General features: G+C 43.5%; 1 protein-coding gene across 3 annotated transcripts in view; it reads right to left on the bottom strand.

Moving 5' to 3' along the window:
- Window positions 1–17,093, bottom strand: part of C3H2orf80 (chromosome 3 C2orf80 homolog) — a 28,745-nt gene extending 11,652 nt beyond the window's left edge. The window contains exons 1-6 of one of the 3 annotated variants that reach the window (XM_051848241.2): window positions 16,947–17,093; window positions 15,191–15,314; window positions 13,329–13,410; window positions 11,453–11,535; window positions 10,912–10,999; window positions 10,104–10,175 (exon numbers count right to left, since the gene is read on the bottom strand). In XM_051848241.2, coding sequence (XP_051704201.1) covers window positions 10,104–10,175; window positions 10,912–10,999; window positions 11,453–11,535; window positions 13,329–13,410; window positions 15,191–15,231 — 366 coding nt within the window. In that variant the 5' untranslated portion in view covers window positions 15,232–15,314; window positions 16,947–17,093. The remainder of the gene's footprint in view (window positions 1–10,103; window positions 10,176–10,911; window positions 11,000–11,452; window positions 11,536–13,328; window positions 13,411–15,190; window positions 15,315–16,946) is intronic. The other 2 variants (XM_002712561.5, XM_008259061.4) reach the window with 2 other exon arrangements.
- Between the last annotated feature and the right edge of the window lie 2,531 nt (window positions 17,094–19,624).

The raw sequence follows: 19,624 nt of genomic DNA, 5'->3' as shown, positions 1-19,624 counted from the left end.
TTGATTTCAATTTCTGTATTGACTACTGAAGTTGTAAACTTTCTCAGATTTATTGGCCCTTTGTATTTATTTTCCATAAAATTTTAACATCTTTCTGTGGGGAGCAACTCGGACTAGACTAAGTTACTGGAATTAAGACTTATTCTATGCATCTGCTTTCCCACAATATGGCGCTGGGAGAGGAGCAAACAGCTTCTACCCAGCTGCCTTTCACCAACTTGACAAGCTGCAGGAGCTGCTCCTGATTGGAGGAGAGCCGCGTACTCGGCGTGTGGGCAGCCGAGTTGGGATTGGCGGAAGAGGACTATAAAGGAGGAGAGAGACAACATGCACCAGGAACATCTAAGGGGAATATCTACCTGAAGGAACACCTGTGCAGCCCCCGAGAGAGCCGGCCGGTGGTGTGCTGCTCCCCCGTGGAAGTGGGGAAAGTGGCAGGGGGAACCGCCCTTCCATGGAGGTGGAAGGGTCGGTAGCCAACCCGGGAAGAACCAGCAGCAAACCCGGGGAGGGCCGAGCAGACAAAAGAACAGCGCAGGGTCCTGTGTCATTCCTCCATGAAGAGGGGGAGCGACACTTTCACTCATATTTCTATTGAGTTTTTTATTCTCCTTATTCATTTTTAATAAATGATAATTTTATATGTTTGGGATAGAAATCTGTTGGCAGCTATTTTTTGTTCAATACCTTCCACTGCTTAGTGAGTTAACTTTTCACTATTTTATTGGTGTTTCATTTCACTGAAGATCTTAATCTTGGGGCCTGCACTGTGGTGTAGTGGGTTGAAACCCTGACCTGCAGCGCTGGCATTCCATATTGGCCCCAGTTCTCAAGTCCCGGCTGCTCCACTCTTTTTTTTTTGACAGGCAGAGTGGACAGTGAGAGAGAGAGAGAGAGAAAGGTCTTATTTTACTGTTGGTTCACCCTCCAAAGGCCGCTGTGGCTGTGGCACTGCGGCCGGCACACTGCACTGCACTGATCTGATCCAAAGCCAAGAGCCAGGTTCTTCTCCTGGTCTCCCATGCGGGTGCAGGGCCCAAGCACTTGGGCCATCCTCCTCTGCACTCCCGGGCCATAGCAGAGAGCTGGATTGGAAGAGGAGCAACTGGGACAGAATTCGGCACCCTGATCAGGACTAGAACCCAGGGTGCCTGCCCCGCAGGCGGAGGATTAGCCTATTGAGCCGCGGCGCCGGCCCTGGCTGCTTCGCTTCTGATCTGCCTCCCTGCTAATGCACCTGGGAAAGCAATAGAAGATAGCCCAAGTCCTTGGGCCGCTGCACCCATGTGGGAGACCCAGAAGAAGCTCTGGGCTCTTGGCTTTGGATCGGCCCAGCTCCAGATATTGCGGCCATTTGGGGAGTGAACCAGCAGATGGAAGACTCCCCCCTACTATGTCTCTGCCTCTCTCTGTAACCCTATCTTTCAAATAAATAAAATAAATCTATAAAAATAAAGATTATCTTAATTTTAATATATGTCAACTTATCATTTTTGTTCTTATGTTTGGTGATTTTTATATCCTGTTTGAGAAATGCTTGTCTATGCCATAGTCTTAAACATATTCCCTTAACCACTGGTATGTAGGATAAGTGTTCTGTGAGATGCCTTACATATGTCCATGGAAGGAAAGGGCAATCTTTCTTTGCCCTTTCTTGCCTACAACATAGTTGTGATGGTTGGAATTCTAGCAACCATCTTAAATGCTGAGGCTGATGGCCATGCCATAGAAATGACTGAACAGATAACTGGAAAACCCTATTTTTGCACAATCTTGTGGAACTGTGGTATAACCCTTAGTCTGCTCACTTCCAGCCTCCTTTCATTAAGGAAGTGAGCTACTGGTTTCCACTATGACTATGGGTTTTCTGTTACTGCACACAGGAAACATGGATTAAACAATACATGAGGCTGTGTTCCTTTTATTAACAGAACAATTTATAGCCATCTTACTAGGGCACTACTGAAATTCACCTTGATCTTTTATTAAAATGGCAAAAATATTGAGGGTTTATTTCATATCTAATTTTACAAAGAATTAAAGATAAGCACAAACTATGGCTCTAACCTCCAGAAACACATAATGTATTCAGAAAGATGACCCTAAAACACAGAAAATACTGAAAAGAGGGCTTTATGTTTGTCTGAGTGTTGACTATGTCTATGATAATAGCCCTTCAGGATAATGTATGTCAGGTATAAAGAAAAGGGAACTGGCTCATGTGTTGTTCTTGGTGCAGGTCTGCACTTATTAGATATAATACTGGTGTTTTGCATGTTCTAATTTCCCTCTCAGATGGGGAATGTATGACTTGGTGGTTTTAAAAATCACTTTTAGAGTGAATAGTTTCTCTCTTTTTTTAAGATTTAGTTATCTATTTGAAAGAGTTACAGAGAGAGAGAAGGAGAGGCAGCGAGTGAGAGAGAGAGAGGTCTTCCATTTGCTGGTTCACTCCCCAATTGGCTGCAACGGCTGGAGCTGTGCTGATCCGAAGCCAGGAGCCAGGAGCTTCTGGGTCTCCCACATGGGTGCAGGGGCCCAAGGACTTGGGTCATCCTCTACTGCTTTCCCAGGCCACAGCAGAGAGCTGGATTGGAAGTGGAGCAGCTGGGACTTGAACTGGCACCCATATGGGATGCTGGCACTCCAGGCAGCAGCTTTACCCACTATTCCACAGTGCCGGCCCTGTGAATAGACTTTTAAAAATTTATTTATTTTTATTTGAAAGTCAGAGAGACAGATACAGTGGACAGAGAGATCTTTCATCCTCTGGTTCACTCTCCAAATGCCTGCAATAGCCATGGCTGGGCCAGGACAATGCCAGTGGTCAGGAACTCAATCCAGGTCCCTTATGTGTGTGGGAACCAAGCATGTGAGCCATCACTTGCTGCCTCTCAGAGTGTACATTAGTAGGAAACTGGGTAAGAAGTGGAAGTATGAGTCTAATGCAGGCACTCAGATAAGCGATGTGGGTGTTCCAAGTGGTCCTTAACTGCTGTACCAAATACTGATGCCCAGCTTGAATATTCTATAAACTGCCCTGAATCCTCACGCAAGCAGTTTAATTTAGCATCTTGTATAGTTTATAGGGAAGATCATTTTAAATGTAGGATGGAATTTAAATTCTAAATCTACAGTTATTCATAGTCTCTTGTTGACTTTAAAACTATTTATTAGCATCTTGTCTCAATGTAAAAGTGTTATTAGGATTATTTCTCAATTCAAGTACTTAATGACAAATTATGTACAAAGCATTTTCAACAAAAATTTCTCCTCTCTAGGAGACTGAGGAGGCGGTGCAGGAGATGAGGATGTGTACAGTTATAGGAGCACACAAGGAAGGCTGGGAAAGGGGCGCATTGTTAAGGACGAGGCATAGACAGAAGCCTCGCTGACTTTCCTCCTGGAGCAGCCCCTTACAACCACATCACCATTGTGTCGCTGGGGTGGAGGCTGGGGGAGTTTCTGACCCTCAGTGTCAAAGTAACTGAACACATGCTTGCAGCAGTCAGATTTCCCAAAGCAAAAGCAGGGCACATAGTTTGGAAAGACGGTTTGTTTCTGTCCAATAAGATTCCCAGTGTGGTTGGCATATTGTAAAAACTATATTTTTCTAAACATGTTGTTTGTGAAGAAAAAAGGCCCATTTCGTATTTGAAAAGCACAATAAAATCTAGGACATGGCTGATTTTATCTTATAGCAGTTATTCCAAAAATTAAGATTCATTATTTAAAGAAGGGGCAAATAACCCAACAGAAAAAATGGGCAAAAGACATTAACATGCACTTTTATGGAAGAAGAAACATATGAATAGTTGTCCACTGGTAATCATAGGGATGCAAATTATACCATAATGGAAATTACAACAATTTTGGGAAAGAACTTGGTTTTATGTAGAGTGTTGAAAGTGCTCATACCCTATAGTTCAGTAATTTTGCACCATACAGAAACTCCTGTTCTGTAATATGCAACATCTAAAAGAAATAGCCCAAATGTCTAAAAGAGAAGAATATATAAATATATTGTGATATTGGTATATTTCTTAGAATGGAGTACTATATGCAGGAAAAGTAAACTATAGCTTAGTGCCACAGCATGAATGAATTTCTGAAACATAATGCTGTGTGAAAAAGAAAGCCACAAAATGGCACACTTGCTATTATATTTATATAAAATTCAAAAATTGTGTAAAGTTAAACAATATATGGATGAAAGATGCCATGTGGTGAAATTATAAAGAGGTAAAACAGAATGATAATTCCTTTTGATGTTATTCTATTTCATATACTTCTTGGATTTGGTTGCTTGACTTATATATACTTTTTTAAAATGAGTATTTATTTGAAAGGCAGAGTTACAGAGAGAGAGAGAGAGAGAGAGCGAGACAGAGATATCTTCCATCTGCTGGTTTACTTCTCAAATGGCCTCATTGGGACAGGTTGAAGGCAGGAGCCTGGTGCTTCTTCCAGTTTTCCCACATGGGTGCAGGGATCCAAGCACTTGGGACATCTTCCACTGCTTTCCCAGGAACATTAGCAGGGAGCTGAATCAGAAGTGGAGCAGCCGGGACTCCAGTCAGCACCCATATGGGATGCTGGCACTGTAGGTGGTGACTTTACCTGCTTGCTATACCACAATGTCAGTGATGGAAAAAAGACATAAGCCTCAGCTATTCTCACTCACTGCCCAAAACATAGGTAAACACTGGAATTTATTCCTTGCTCTTGAATCTCAATTGAGTCTCACACCCTATACCCTCATACTCTACCCCTGCATTCTTTTGCAGGTTCCCACGGCCCCTAACAGCCGTCTGAAAGACCAGTTCCAGGAATTCCCCTCTGCCTGATACCCCCATCCCTAGCCCTCTTAAAATATAAAAAGGTCCGGCCTCTGGGGCCAAGGCCTTCTGCCATGTGTTCCATCATGGGCACATGGGCAGCTGGTCACCCACCTGTACGAATTTATTTTCTCTGAATAAAGTAGGTCTGGCTATAGATTCATACACTGCCTCTTCTCTATTCTCCACCTCTTTTCCTACCATTTTTGGTGCCACGTGTGAGGAGGCACCAGTCTGTGACTCTTTTTCTAACAGTCAGCCCCAATTTTTATACTTTAAACATAAATCTTATGTATTAATTTGGACATAATTAATATTGATGGTCTACTGAGTTATACATGTAGACATATTGAAATCATGTTTTTTAATCCCTCAGTACTAAGATCTCTCAATATTGAACTTTTGTTTTAAAATATAGGTCCTGGGGTTGGCTCTGGGATGTATCTGATAAAGCTGCCTGTGGTGCTGGCATACCCATATGGGTGTTGGTTTGAGTCCCAGCTGCTCCACTTCCAATCCAGCTCCCTGCTAATATGCCTAGGAAATCAGAGGAAGATGGCCCAAGTACTTGGGCCCCTGCATCCATGTGGGAGACACAGAAGGGGAGACCCAGAAGAAGCTCCAGGCTCCTGGCTTCTGCCTGGCCCAGCTCTAGTTGTTGGCAACCATTTGGGGAGTGAACCAGTGGATGGAAGATCTCTCTCTCTCTGTGTAACTCTGCCTTTAAAATAAATAAAATAAATCTTTTAAAAAAGAGATAAACAAAAAAATAATATACAGGTCCTTAACTGTGTCTTAAAGACACTTTTTAATTTTTGCAATTCAGTCTGAGTCAGCATCCTCCAAGATGGTTGAAGTCAGCGTGGGAGGGTAGAAGCTAGGTCTGTTACAGAGATGAGGCTCCTCTCAGGAGGAGGCCAGCCCTTCCTGGTTTTGGGGAAGGGGGGGTGGCTTGGAAACAATAGCACCAATACAGGAGGACTTCATTGTGTACTTGACATACAAGGTCTCATTGTGTCCTTGGAGCAACATGGTGTGTTTGGGTAAGTGTAATCACACATAGTTTCCCTATGTACATACAGGGAAATTGGAATCGGAGCAATTAAATAACTTATTCAAGACTACACAGCCAGCGGGTGACAGAGCTGGGACTGGACACCAGTCTGTTTACCTCTGAGAAGCATGCTTTGGACTTTGGATACCAGGATAGGCTCCAACGATGGCTGACCAGGTTCAAGGAATAAACCGAGAAAGCAGACGTAGGCATTTGGCCTGACGGTGAAGACACCCATCCCATGTTGGAGTACCTGGGTTAGAGTCCTGGCTCCTGCTGCTGACTCTACCTTCCTGCTAATGCGGACTCTGGGCAGCAGAAGGTGATGGCCCAAATAGGTGGTCTCTGCCACTCATGTGGGAGACCTGAGTTGAGTCCCTGGCTTGGCACAGCCCTGGTCACTGTGGGATGTGTGGTCGCTGTGGATGGGAGCTCTGTCTCTAATTTAAAACAATAAAAGGGAAAGCAGGAATTCCGGTATTTTATGTTCACCACTCCCTTTTCCCTTCTTGTTTCTGGTGCCCTCATTTTTGCTCTTTGGCCTCTCTCTTTTCTGTCTTTCTCCATCAATGGAGCTGAAGGATATTTTGTATCATTTGCTATATTTGTTGAAAGAAGACTTGCTCTTTTCTGTCAGTTTAAAATGGAGTAGGGTACTTTATAGTCATTTGAAGCTACTTGTCAATGCCCCTCACTTGTAAAAGGCCCTTAGTTTAATTTTTTTTCTATGGGTCCAGAGTCCTTAGTAGAAAAAAAAAAAAAAAACTCCCTATCAGCAAAAAATAGTTCCCTATCATGATGAAAAATCAAAGGTTAATGGAGGTGATGAACCGCTCTGTGCCATGATGCCCTTCTGTCACTAGGTGGCAGCAAATAGTTCTGGAGAAAGCTAACAAGCTGGAGCACACTGCCCATATTGTATCGTGTGGGCAACTCCAGTTGGCAAACATTCTACTTAATCTGATTAGTATTCAGCAGGATTTTAAGCTTTTGCTTGGGAAGAATTTTAGCTATTACTTAGGAGACATTTTATCCAAGGGCACCAAAAGGCATTCAGATAGATGCAGCAATTATAGAAGCATCTTTGGCAATAGCTATTTTCTTTTTTAATGACTGCATTCCCTTAGTCAAAATCACATTTTAAAATTATGTTAATTGACCGTTTAAAATAGCCTTACTGTGTAATCTTCTAGATGCTATGTTTCCATTGAGAGGTCCTGCTAATTCCTTATTCAAGACATGGAGAAGGTCCATGGGCTGAGTTAATGTGTAGCCACAAGAGGAAGCCCAGAGCTGGCATTCTTGAGACAGGGAGGAGCTTGTGAGGTTCACAGGGTAGATTCTAAGATTCTTATATTGGTGACTCAATTCATAACCTTTGTGATAACAGATTGTGGAAAATAGGTGGAGCTAGCAATTGTTAATAATACACATATTGCTTGATTAACCATTTATTATTATATCTGGCAAAGTTTGGAGACATTTTTAATTGTCCCAGCTAGAGAGTTACTCTAGTTACTGGCATCTAATGGGTAGAGGTCAGTGATGGTGCTAAATACCCTATAACATACAGGAGAATTCCCATTCCCTGTCCCCTGCAAACACAGCAAAGCATTATCTGGCCCCAAATGTTGAGAAATCCTGGTTTAGAGGAACAGAGAAGTCAGGCGTCCAACCCCTGAGCACCTGAAACGTCAAGATAACCATTACTTTGAGGTCACCACGTGCCAGCCACTGAGGCTTTCTTGATACTAACTCTCTTCATACACTCAATAACTCCATCTTCTAGTCCTTGTTTCTATAAATGAAATTGCTGTCTACAGAGGTTAGAAAATTTGCCAGGAAAATGCTGCTCAAAACTGGTGGAGTTGCCTGTCAAACCCAGGTAGCCAGACTTTAGAATCCTAGTGCTTAACATTCTGCAAACTGCCACTCACATATAAATCATAAGTAAGCCAACATCCCACATCCCTCAGTCGTAAATAAATGCAAGCCTTTGAAAGAAGTCTTCCAGCATGGTGATGTTACCTGTGTCTGTTCAGAGCTGGTCTTTATGTAGTCTGCATCCACCCCTAGGCTGTTCATTGCTGGTCCCTCGCTGAGGTGGGCCGCATGGGTCACTGAGCAGAGGCTACTTGATGAATAAATGAGTGACCAGGGAGATAGGTAGAGACTGGCTGGGCCACTTTGAAGAGACACGCCTTCCTGTTCTAGCCCCTGTGGATGATCCTGACTCATCCGACCTACATAGACACCCATGTTTGCAAACCTTCTTGGTTGCGGAACCCACTAAGACTAAGGATCCTGGTGCCTTCTTTAGGATGTGATTTTCTGTCTCTCTGCCCTGCTATGTTGTGATTGCCTTCTGCCTGCCATAGTGCTCCCACTGCCATCAGAAGATGCCAGGGGAAACAGTGACTGAAACAGGAGGGTTTGGGGCCCAGGATTGTGTGTGTGTGTGTGTGTGTGTGTGTGTGTGTTTGGGAGGCTGGGGGAGGGGAACAGAGAGCATCCAGGCAGGGAGAAAAGAAGCAAGCAGCAAAGAAGCAGTATGGTTTGCATGCCTAGCAAAGGAACCCAGAGAGCTAGGCTTTCTTTAAAATCCAAGAACAACAGCTCATCTCTGAGGACCATCAGGCCTGGGTGCCTTAAATGTCAACCAAGGCAGCCCCTAAAATAGGGTGTAAGATCTCTAGAAGAGTAATTGCATCCAGTTTTCTCCCCATCCTATCCCCAGCACCTGCAACTCCAGTGAATGAAGGAAGGAATGGACTGAGCTGAAACTAGAGTGACCGAAGAGACTTCCTCCGTGATTTCCTCTGTGACCCAGGTAATTGGAGCTGTGGGACTGCAGTCAGGTTGCAGAGGTTGGCTTCAAAGTTACAACACTTGGTAAATACTGGACTCCTAGAGCGGACCCAGTGAGCGCTTGTCCTTTACACAGTTCCACGGCTTGCAGTATGGTCTGCAGTTAAAAGAACAAAGGAGGCGCAGGCATTCTTGTGGCCACAGCCCTGCCACTGCCTTGGATCCCTTCCAAATCCAGGTGAGGAGCAACAAGAGTGATAGTGTGGACAGGCCTGGGTAGGAGGCTATCAGCTCCCCCTCCCCCAAACTTCCTTCCCTCCCTCCTTCAGGCCGCCTGCCCCCACCCCACCCCACCCCACCCCAATTTCTTTTTTGTTTTCCCTCTGCAGGGGGTATCTTAAGATAAAGGGCTCAGAAATTCACCTCTAAACAGCACACCACATTAAAATGCTTTCTGGAGTGGGACCAGTGTTGTGTCAAAGTGGGTTAAGCTGCCACCTATAATGCCAGCGTCCCATATTGTTGCAGCCCCAGCTGCTCTGCTTCTGATCCAGCCCCCTGCTAATGGCCTGGGAAAGCAGTAGATGATGGCGCAAGTGCTTGGGCCCCTGCCACCCACAGGAGAGACCTGGATGGAGTTCTGGGCTCCTGGCTTGAGCCTGGCCCAGCCCTGGCCATTGTGGCCATTTAGGGAAAGAACCAGCTGATGGAAGATCTCTCTTTCTCTCTAATTCTGCCTTTCAGATGAATAAAATAAATCTTTAAAAAATGCTTACTGAGTGTTCATATACTCATAAATGACAAGAATTGGACTGATTTTAAAATCATTCAAAACACTTATTTTTGTAAGAAAAGATAAATATTTGAAGGTCCAAAAAGAGGAAAGGACTGGTCTCAGAACTCAGATCCTAGGCACTGGACTCCCAGATCCTCACTGCGTTGTTAACAATTTCAAGGCAGTCTCTCAGGAAAAACAAACATGACAGCAGTGAACTGGGCAATTTATCCTGAGAATGGACCTGGTAGGCCTTGTCCTCATCCTAGATGAGGTGGTACATCACAAGGGATGACTGTGGACCTGCAAGATCTACATTACAGAAGTTGAAATGAGAATTACAATCACCAGAAGCAAAATAGAATCTGGACTCCAAGCCCAGTGTACTATTGGCTGCCCCTACTGAAACTTACACAAAATATATTTGTCATTACTCACACAGTCCTCTACCTAAGAATGGCCTTTTACAAGCATGCTACACAAGTAAGATATGGCTCCATGTGTTTTTGCACATTTTGATATAAATCATGATTTCATTTTTCACACCCAAACATTTAGCATTTTAAATTTGTAGACTAAATTAAGTTTCTCAAAATCCCTCCTGTTGTTGATCTTAGGTCATGCATACCTTGGTTGTACCAGAGTGAGCAGAAGAATCAGCCCCATAAAGTCTGAAGACTTCCTCAATAGGGGTACTGTTCTGTTAAACAATATCAGCAACAACAACAACTGTATTATCATATCATGGCTTTTCTTTTTTTAAGATTTATTTTATTTATTTGAAAGCATTACAGAGAGAGGTAGAGACACAGAGAGAGGTCTTCCATTCACTGGTTCACTCCCCAGATGGCCGCAATGGCCAGAGCTGTGGCGATCCGAAGCCAGGAGCCAGGAGTTTCTTCCTGGTCTCCCACATGGGTACAGGGGCCCAAGGACTTGGGCATCTTCCACTGCTATCCCAGGCCATAGCAGAGAGCTGGATTGGAAGAGGACCAGCCGGGACTAGAACTGGTGCCCATATGGGATGCCGGCACTTCAGGCCAGGGCCTTAACCCACTGCGCCACAGTGCCAGCCCCTCAATGGCTTTTCTTTTATACAAAAACAAAAGCTACCATAGCTCCAGTATCTCTAGTACTGTGGGTAACGTAAGAACTAAATAAATAACTTTGCATAAAAGGATAAATCAGTCTCCCAGAAATCGATTAGTTACGTCTGTTTCTTCTCTCTCTCTCTCTCTCTCTCTCTCTCTTAAAGAACAGTATAAAAAGTCACAATCTTTATCATGTCTTAATATTTACTGCTGGTATATCCTAAATATTTAGAAACATTGGTTGAAAAGTAATGTAAATCTGCATTAATATCAATATGGAAATAGTAGATATGAAATATTCATCTATGCCTCTATCAACTATGCAAATAGTGCTCTTTTCCTTACCATTAAGATTCCAGCATAAGATGATAAAATCATGGCTTCTCGTTCTCTACGGCTTGGATATCTGGATCTACCATTTAATGGCATTTTCCTAAAAGGGAATATGAATGAATGAGTGAAGGGTTTGTTATTGTTTTCATCAATAGCTGCTAAGGTGGTGGTCTATAAGTCATCTGCCATGGCTATGTGCTATTTGCTGATTTATAAAGCTGATATGATTGACCCTCAGTGAAATACACACTTAGAATGATTAATCTGCCCGTAACGGTGATGAACTTGCTTTCGTCTGTCCATGTTTTTGCAGCTGTCAAAAACTGGCAGACTAGCGACTGTCGCAGGTGTTGATTGTTTTACCAATCACTATCCTATCTCCCGTTGGCACCTATAGGGTTTCTTCAAGTCTCTGATTGAAGAGGGATATTCCCCCTGGGGTGTGCTCAAATTTGGGGGCCTCGTGTTGGATGATGCTAGATATGGCTGGAACTCTATCATTAATCAGAGCCACACATTAAAAGAGATAAACAACAAACCTATTTCAACTTACACTTCCTCTTCCTTCAGCCAACAGAAGTCTTCTGAGTGATCCAGCCATTGCAAAGCAACACTGATGGTCAGGTCATAGTGTGCCTGGAAGCAGGAAGCACACAGAGCAAAAGAACGGGCTTGGACGTTGACTAGAGGACTCCCCAGAGCGAATGACAATGGCCCTGCTAAGCCTATTCTCTGTTGGCATGTCCAGAATGGGAAGGGTCATTAGCTACGTCTATTGACCTATTGACCCAAGGCCCAGCCAAAAGTATTTAGGGATCTTCAGGCATCTCCCATTAGAGCAGTTATTTGATTTATGTCATCCAGAAAATAAAGAATGAATTTGTGGAAAGAGTACTAAACTGGTGATCAGGGTACCCAGGTTCACATCGAGGTGTTACCAACAATTTGTGGTACATCCATGGGTGAATGATGCTTTCTGAGCCTCATTTTCCTTCAATTTTGAAATAGAAAAAGGTGAGCATGGGAGAAGAAGGCCACAGAGAAACTTTCTGATTCAGTAAGTAAATGTCAGAAAGGTGCTTCTTAGAATCTGGTGGGAACCTGGAGGCGGGACTGTGACTACACCTGGGAAGTTGGGGCGAATCCTGGGAGATTTTAGAGAGGAGGCTTTACTGGAGCTGGGGCTGGAAAGATGAGAAGGAGGAGGAGGGTTTCTACAGGTGTGAGGGAGCAGCGTGAGCCAAGGACCAGAGGTAGACCTGGTTAAATGACTTGTTGAGATTCCTACGCAGAGTGCAAAGCTGAGGACCAGCTCTCTTTCCAGTCATAGTGACCACTTTTTCCTGGTCACTTCTCGGAGTTCTTGCTTAGTAAGTATATTTACCACATATCTGTCCGAATCTTCCTTCTCTCCTCCCCATTCCCACACTGGGAAAAGAGAAAGTTATAATTTTGGTTGAGTTCTATGGTTCTAACATTCTTTAAACAATGTAAGTAGTTTTTCCAGGGACAGACCCAAACGGAAGATTAACCAAGAAATAAATGGGGAAAACTGGGCCGTGCTCAGTAGTTGAAACCTGATCCTGATCAAGTTTGGTGCCTGCACCAGCAGCACAGGCATCACCTGTTCACTCATTACAAATGTAAATTCCCGGCCCACCCCGGATCGCTGGAATCACAGCAGCTCTGTTGCAGGATCTCATTCATACTCCAGAAACGCTACTCCACCTCTCATTTCTCCATTTAATATGTGTGCACACAGCATAAGGCTGAACTACTTCCTTAGCTCCAGGAAGGTTTTGAAAGTATCCTTGAGCCTTGCTGTAGTCAGAGAGAGGGAGAAAGACAGGAGGAGGGAGGGGCAAAGGTTAGGAGAGAGGGAGGGGGAGGAGACCCTTTCTTCCTTATCAGTGCAAGGGTTAGCATGTAGATAGGCAGCATAAAAAACTGGGTGGGGGGCAGGGTTTACCAATTTCTCTTGAATTAGGTGGACTTTCAGAGCCCAACATGAATTTGGGTTTCAGCATGAATAACACTAAGGGTTTTAGGACTACTTGTGCTTTTGCATTTCTCCCAGCCATGCAAATGGTAAAGCAATTAGAGAACTACACGTACCTGAGAGCTTAATTTGTCAGAATTTTAAACACCGATATGCAGCATCGCACCCTGCAATCATTTGGCATTGTAATCGTCTCTCTCCTAATAACAAGTAACTTTTAGGACTTTTATTTTCTTGTTCTTTTGGCTTTCTGCTCAGTGGGTTGAAATGCTCATGTGGACAGTCATAAGAGGAGAAGATGAGGAAGAGGATATAGTGTGTGTTTGTGTATGTGTATTAGCCTTATTTATTATATAACCTAGATTTTGTGCTGTCCCTTAACACACACACACAACATGAATGTGACTGGCAGTAGCATGCCTTTCTTTACCATATCATCTAGAAAGGTGAGTTGCCTTCTTCCTTTTGGGTCAAATTCATTTTCTCGGAGTCTGATGCCAATATAATCTCCCCTTAAAAGTAAGAGAGCAGTATTGAACTATGGGGTGACAAGGGGGTTCAGTCTACAAAAAGAGGCTTTCTTCCCAACCCATCCTCTCCTCCCCAAATACAAGAGAAATCACGAATGCTCTGACAAGTTGAGCTTGCTTTACACAGTAATTTGAGTTTGCTTTACACAGTAATTTTGCAGCCCTGCAGTTTAAAAAAAGCTTCAACCGTCATTAGTTGAAATCACATTTATCTAAAAATTAAACTCACTTAGTTGAAATTTACCGGAAAGCAAATGCCATGCCAGATACTCACACAGAGAAAAGCTTTATGCGACCCGAGGGATGGAGACCCACTGTTTAACAATTTTCCTGCTGCCCATGTTAAATTCAGGCAGAATGTCCAAAGTTGATAAATTGCAGATACATAGATTCTGTGGCAATGTATTCTTTTTCCCTAAAGCTTCTTCCCATTAGAATGCTAGAACGCTTAGGAGGAGTTATGCATGGAAATATGTTAGTAATTCCACTTTAGTGCATTCCTATCAGAGTGTTTTCTAGTGATGACGTCCAGAATAAGCACCATGGGAAGAGAATGTAGGAGGTGCCACCCTGGGGTTGTCAGAGGAATTGGATGCAGGAAAAGGACCCAGATGTCTCTGAGGTTGAGTGATCCTCGCCATTTCCTAGAAGGCCAGTTCTGTTCATTTAATTATCACACTAGGACACTCTGAGCTAATTGCTCTGTGCAGGAAAAGCTGGTTTCTGGCCACTGAAATTTTCTACTGAGTCATTAAGAACTTCTAGGATTATAAAAATCCTTTAATTTTTGCTGTGAAATTCCAAGATACTTTAATTAATTGAGGTAGCCAAGATGTTTTATTTGCATAGAAAATTGTTTTTATATAAGTTTTGAAATTCTAATTCTTTGGATGAAGTGCATCAAGGAGTTATCATTCCTGATCATGGAATGCTATTATTATGATTATTATCATATTGGCATCCAAGCATATGCATTTGAACATATGCCAATTCATACATAGTTTATTCTAGCATTTCTCGGACTTATTGAGAGATGATTGTCATTTGGGCTAAGAAAGTTTATTTGATGGGAACTGTGATAAGTTTTAAATGGAAAGGGTGTTATTGTTGTGAGTGTAATATATGTAAAATGGAGCATAACCTTTCCCCCTTTTATATGGTCTGTGATTTTCTACCAACCTTTGTCAAGTACCATGTCAAAGAAAAGCTACCATGGGAGGAGAAAAAATTTCCATGGGAAATTTGCTGTTTTCCTTTTTAGTTAAAGGAAAAAATTTAGATGTCAGAGAAGGGAGATACATTATTTAGTCAAAAAGGCTGACAGTAACAGAGGCACAGGCTGCAATTTAAATGTTGGGCTGTTGGCACGTTTTTTTGGGGGTCTCTCCTGTATCTTACCAGCAGGGCCAGCTCCTTTCATTGGCATATACTCCCCACCCCCACCCACCCATTCACCTCCGTTACGGCCCAGGAGGTCTACTGGGCTTGTGGGCTCAGCTCCCAGGCTCTAGGATGGAGATGGCTCAGATGTGCTAGTTGCCAGCATCCTCCCCAGAGATAGAGCATCCTGCTTTGCACCACGTGGGGAGCCTCCCTGGCAGCAGTCAGAAGCCAGACCACCTCCTGTCCTTCTCTTATAGTGCAGGAATAGATTCTTTCATAGATTTTTACCACCCTGCCATTTTCCTGACCATCTATGTATGACATGAAACTCACTAGATGCCAAGTATCATAAATGCAAGTTATTCTCAATCGTACTTACAGGAGCTTTTTTATTTCCTTCTTTACAAGCTTCCTTTCCATGATGAAAAGCTTGTTCTGCTGAGCAGGTATCTGCAGCTTGCGCTGCTCCTAATATTCTTTGGGAAGACCCAGCCTTTCTCAGCCTAGAAACCACAGCAGCAAATCGGAGAGAATTTGAGTTAGGGATGCTATCACTCCAAATACCAGTCATGGAGTGCGAGGCTTTGGAAGGGATCCGAGTGTGCTCAGAGTTCAGGCTTCTTACACAGCAAGTGCCAGGTCAGAATGCTGATCTGCAGGCCAGTGCATTGTACCCTGTATATATCCGACATCTTTTATTCCTTCCAAGGTTTTCTAACCCTTATCATGTACTTATCCTTGCAAGTAAATCAGATATTGTTCGTGTGATAGTTGATAAGGCTATTTGGGCAGAACCCCCCAAACACAGATGGTTTGTGATCTGAATATGCTTGAGATTTTCTTTATGTATTCGACATAGTGACTCCCAGAGAGTCTATCCTGATGGAATGGCTCATGATGGATTTTTCTGTAGAACTCCATCTACAATCCTCCTCCTATGGGCAAGAGGCCCTTGAAATAACATGTGGTCATGGCAAATGTGTTTTAAATTCTGACACAGTTGAGCCAGAAATTGGAGATCTGGTGATGAGGTCAGAAGGGGAAAGAAGTCACGAAAAGGAGATTATGAAAACTGTCACGTTTGGGGTTGGCATTGTAGCATAGCAGATAAAGCCACTGCCTATGATGCTGGCATCCCATATGGGTGCCAGTTCATGTCTCGGCTGCTCCATTTCCGATCCAGCTCCCTGCTAAATGGCCTGGGAAAAGTAGCAGAAGATGGGGCCCCATTTAGGAGGCCTGGATGAAGCTACTGGCTCCTGGCTTCAGCCTGGCCCAGCCCTGTCTGAGCAGCCAGCTGGGGAGCAAACAAGTGAATGGAAGATCTCTCTCTCTCTCTCTCCATCTCTGTCTGTCTGTCTGTCTCTCTGTGTGTGTGTGTGTGTCCCTCTCTCCCTGTAACTCTGACTTTCAAAAAAAAATCTTTTTAAAAAATTATCACTATTGAATGGGGGTACCCAAAGAGAGTCATAAATGAGATCTTAGCTTTATTTGCAATGGTTTTTTTTTCTTTGAAAAAATTTGAAGCAAATTGGGATGATCAATTTTATGTGTCAACTTGACTGAGTCACTATACCAAGATATTTGGTCAAATATTATTCTGAATATTTCTATGAAAGTTTTTGGATAACATTAACATTTAAATGGGTGGACTTTGAGTAAAGCAGGTTACTCTTTGTAATGTAAGTGGCCTCATCCAATCCATTGAAGACCTTGGAAGCACAAAAGCTGACCACTCCTGAACAAAAAGAAATTCTGTCAGCAGATAGTTTTTGGGTTCAAACTGTAACTCTTCCCTTAGTCTCCAGTCGGATAGCCTCTTCCATCAGATTTTGAACTGGCCAAGCACAGTTAGTCTTGAATTCTGTCAGTCAACCCTCCTTTCCATCTATAAAGCATAAAGAAAACAAGAGCAATGGCTGGAAAGCACATACAAGAGAGGAACAGGAAAGATGTCAGCCATCTTGGGCTTTAGCTGTGTCATAGAAACCAACACTCCGAAAGTCACAGCCCCCATGTCTATTGGAATCCCACCCACAGAGAATATCTGCACACTTCATGCAGGTCCTTCTCCATATGGTACCGATGGGATACAGGTCTCTCTGCCTGTGTTCTTTCAGGTGCTCAATTCTTACCAGAGTCCCTTTGGGAAATTTCTCACCCACTGCAGAGTGGTCCCAGTGCGTTTGTTCTTCCTCTGCTTCTGGACGCTGCTCGAGCATCGGCTGGAATTCGGCTGGTGCTCACAGACATCAGGCAAAGACAGGCTTTCTCCTGGTTGCTAGGAAACCATGGCTAAATGCAAATAATTTATTTTTAAAACACTTCTGTCCTGAAGGAGAAAAAAAGCAGTCCTATGTTGGGGACAGGGTTGTGATCCTGACCTGAAGTTCATGTATCTTTTTACCTGAGTAGGCTTAGGTTTCTCATCTGAATGATTAATCAGAAAACCGAGATGATACAAGAAACACATCTTCCTCAGGGCTGTTTTTTTTTTTTTTTTTTAATAGTATTTGACTGCAGACATAGGAGCCAACTGATAAAGCAGGATTGCTGGAAAAGCGAGTGAAACACTGGCTTCTCCACAATTAGGGTTCTGCAAACCCTTAGGGTCATTGCTCTTGATGGCTGTAGACAAACAGCAGTGAAAATGCTGAGGAACCATCACTCTCCTATTGAATGGCTCCCAGCTCATCACTTGCCTCCATATCTCAAACACTGTTCATTGCTTAAAGCTTGCTAATGACTTCTCATTTCTCTTAGAGTAAAATCTGAACTCCTAATCATGGCTTCAAGTGTCTCCTACACACCATTGGGTAGAGACAGAATTTGTTATTCTGGCTGGTCTAAGATTGGGTGTCTGTCAGCAATACCTTCTAATCCTCATTTCTATTTTTTCCCATCAACCAAGTCTTTTGCTATATAGAGGAGCAAAAATGTCTTTTCTTCACTCATTCAGATTCTTCTTGACATCTGCATGTCTCCCTTCTTTTCCTCCACGTATGGTAACAGGTCACCTGTCACATGAGGTTCTTCAGTGGAGAAGGGACGAAAAAGATCAGAGATACCTTCCTGCTTTTGCTGTTTTCTCAAATGTTGTTACTGTATTTTGGGTTTGCATATTCTGAGTCCCATCAACATCTTAACAGGCAAAATGTCTGCTCTCTTATTTGTAGAAACTTTCCTGCCCTTATTGGTTGAATGCTAGGAGTTGGCAAACTGTGATGAGGTTCAGGATATGTTACTCCTAAAAGTGGTACATTGGCATAATGAACATGTTAAGATGAAAGAATTTGAGCAAATGTAAAAGCAGGGTGTCCCTTCTCACTGACCCTTCCTACCACATTCTCCTGAAGCAAGTCATAGGACCTAAGAAGGATTTTCTGTCCTTCCCCTGAAGCAGCTCTTAAGATCCTCATCTGAGAGTTACCGGCCACCCTGTACCCCTCCAACCCCACCTCTACCCAAGAGGAAGGGAATATTCTTATCTTTGAAGACGCAGGGTCACAAGGAACCTGAATGAACAGAGATGACTGAGCAGGACTTGCCAAGTCCCCCTGATTACTCTCACTACAGCAGACACTCTATGTCCAATTACAGCTGACTGCCCACTCTTCATCAAATATAGCACAAAGTACACAATTTTAAACTGTTTCTCTAGTCTTCATTTCCTTATGAAGACTCCCATGTCGTGTAACACTTACACACATGCTTTTCTCTTGTTAATCTGTCTTTTGTTACAAGGGCCTCAGCCATGAATATAGAATGGGCGAGGAAAACAGCTCTCTCCTACAACCAGATGGCAGTATTTGCAGGATGGTGTATTTGGTGGTGGGGGTAGAGGAGACTGCAGGCAGTCTAAGTAAGCACAGCACTTTTGCATTAACAAAACATGTGATTTAGCAAACTCTGTGAGCACAACAGACCAGACATTCAAGTAAAAGGCTAAAACTGGGCTCACCCTAGTATTCACGCATGTCTCAGCACACCTGGCTAGGTCTGGCGGCCCAGAGGTGTGGGGTTACTGGGATTCTATTTGCTTCAGTGGTCCTCAGCACTGGCTACACTTCAGAAACACCTGAGGAGCTTGTAAAACTCCCAGGACAAATAACTCAGTGTCTGCAGTAGGGCGCAGACACCCATGTTCTTTCCATTTCTCTGATGGCTCTAATATGAAAACCAGGTAAGGAGGCTTCAGTGCTTGTGAGGGTCTGAGGAACAGCCTACTAATGCTCCAGTCTTGCAGTCTCTAATCCTTGGTTCCAGGGAAAGTTTCCTTCACTGTCTAAAAAAGACATGAAGAAAACAGAGAGACCTCTTTGTTCCTTTAATCATTGTCATACATGATGCTTGGTGCTGTGGCAGCCAATTTATTGCTGGTTTGAAGATGAAGCTACTACATGGATGAAAGTGGAGTCAATGAACTTCTGGGTATGTTTTTAAGTTTTAAAGTTGTTCTTGTTTTGAAAAAAGATCTTATTTTTAAAACCAGTTCCAGCTGGAAATTGATGGGAACTTTAGCCAAAGATGTGCTGAGTGGTACATTCCTCTAAATTTGGCCTCAAAACTCATGTCAGGGGGCTGGCGCTGTGGTGTAGCAGGATAAGCTTCTGCCTGTGGCACCAGTATCCCATACAGTTGCCGGTTTGAGTCCTGGCTACACCTCTGCTGATCCAGGTCTCTGCTTAAGGCCTGGGAAAGCAGTAGAAAATGGCTCAAGTGTTTGGGCCCCTGCACCCAAATGAGAGACCCGGAAGAACATCTTGGTTCCTGGCTTCAGATTGGCCCAGCTCCGGCTGTTGCAATCATTTGA

This window comes from Oryctolagus cuniculus, chromosome 3 (assembly GCF_964237555.1).
Source record: "Oryctolagus cuniculus chromosome 3, mOryCun1.1, whole genome shotgun sequence".
In the NCBI taxonomy this organism is placed as follows: domain Eukaryota; kingdom Metazoa; phylum Chordata; class Mammalia; order Lagomorpha; family Leporidae; genus Oryctolagus; species Oryctolagus cuniculus.
The sequence above is the reverse complement of the archived record's forward strand: the minus strand, read 5'-3'. Positions and strand labels throughout refer to the sequence as shown.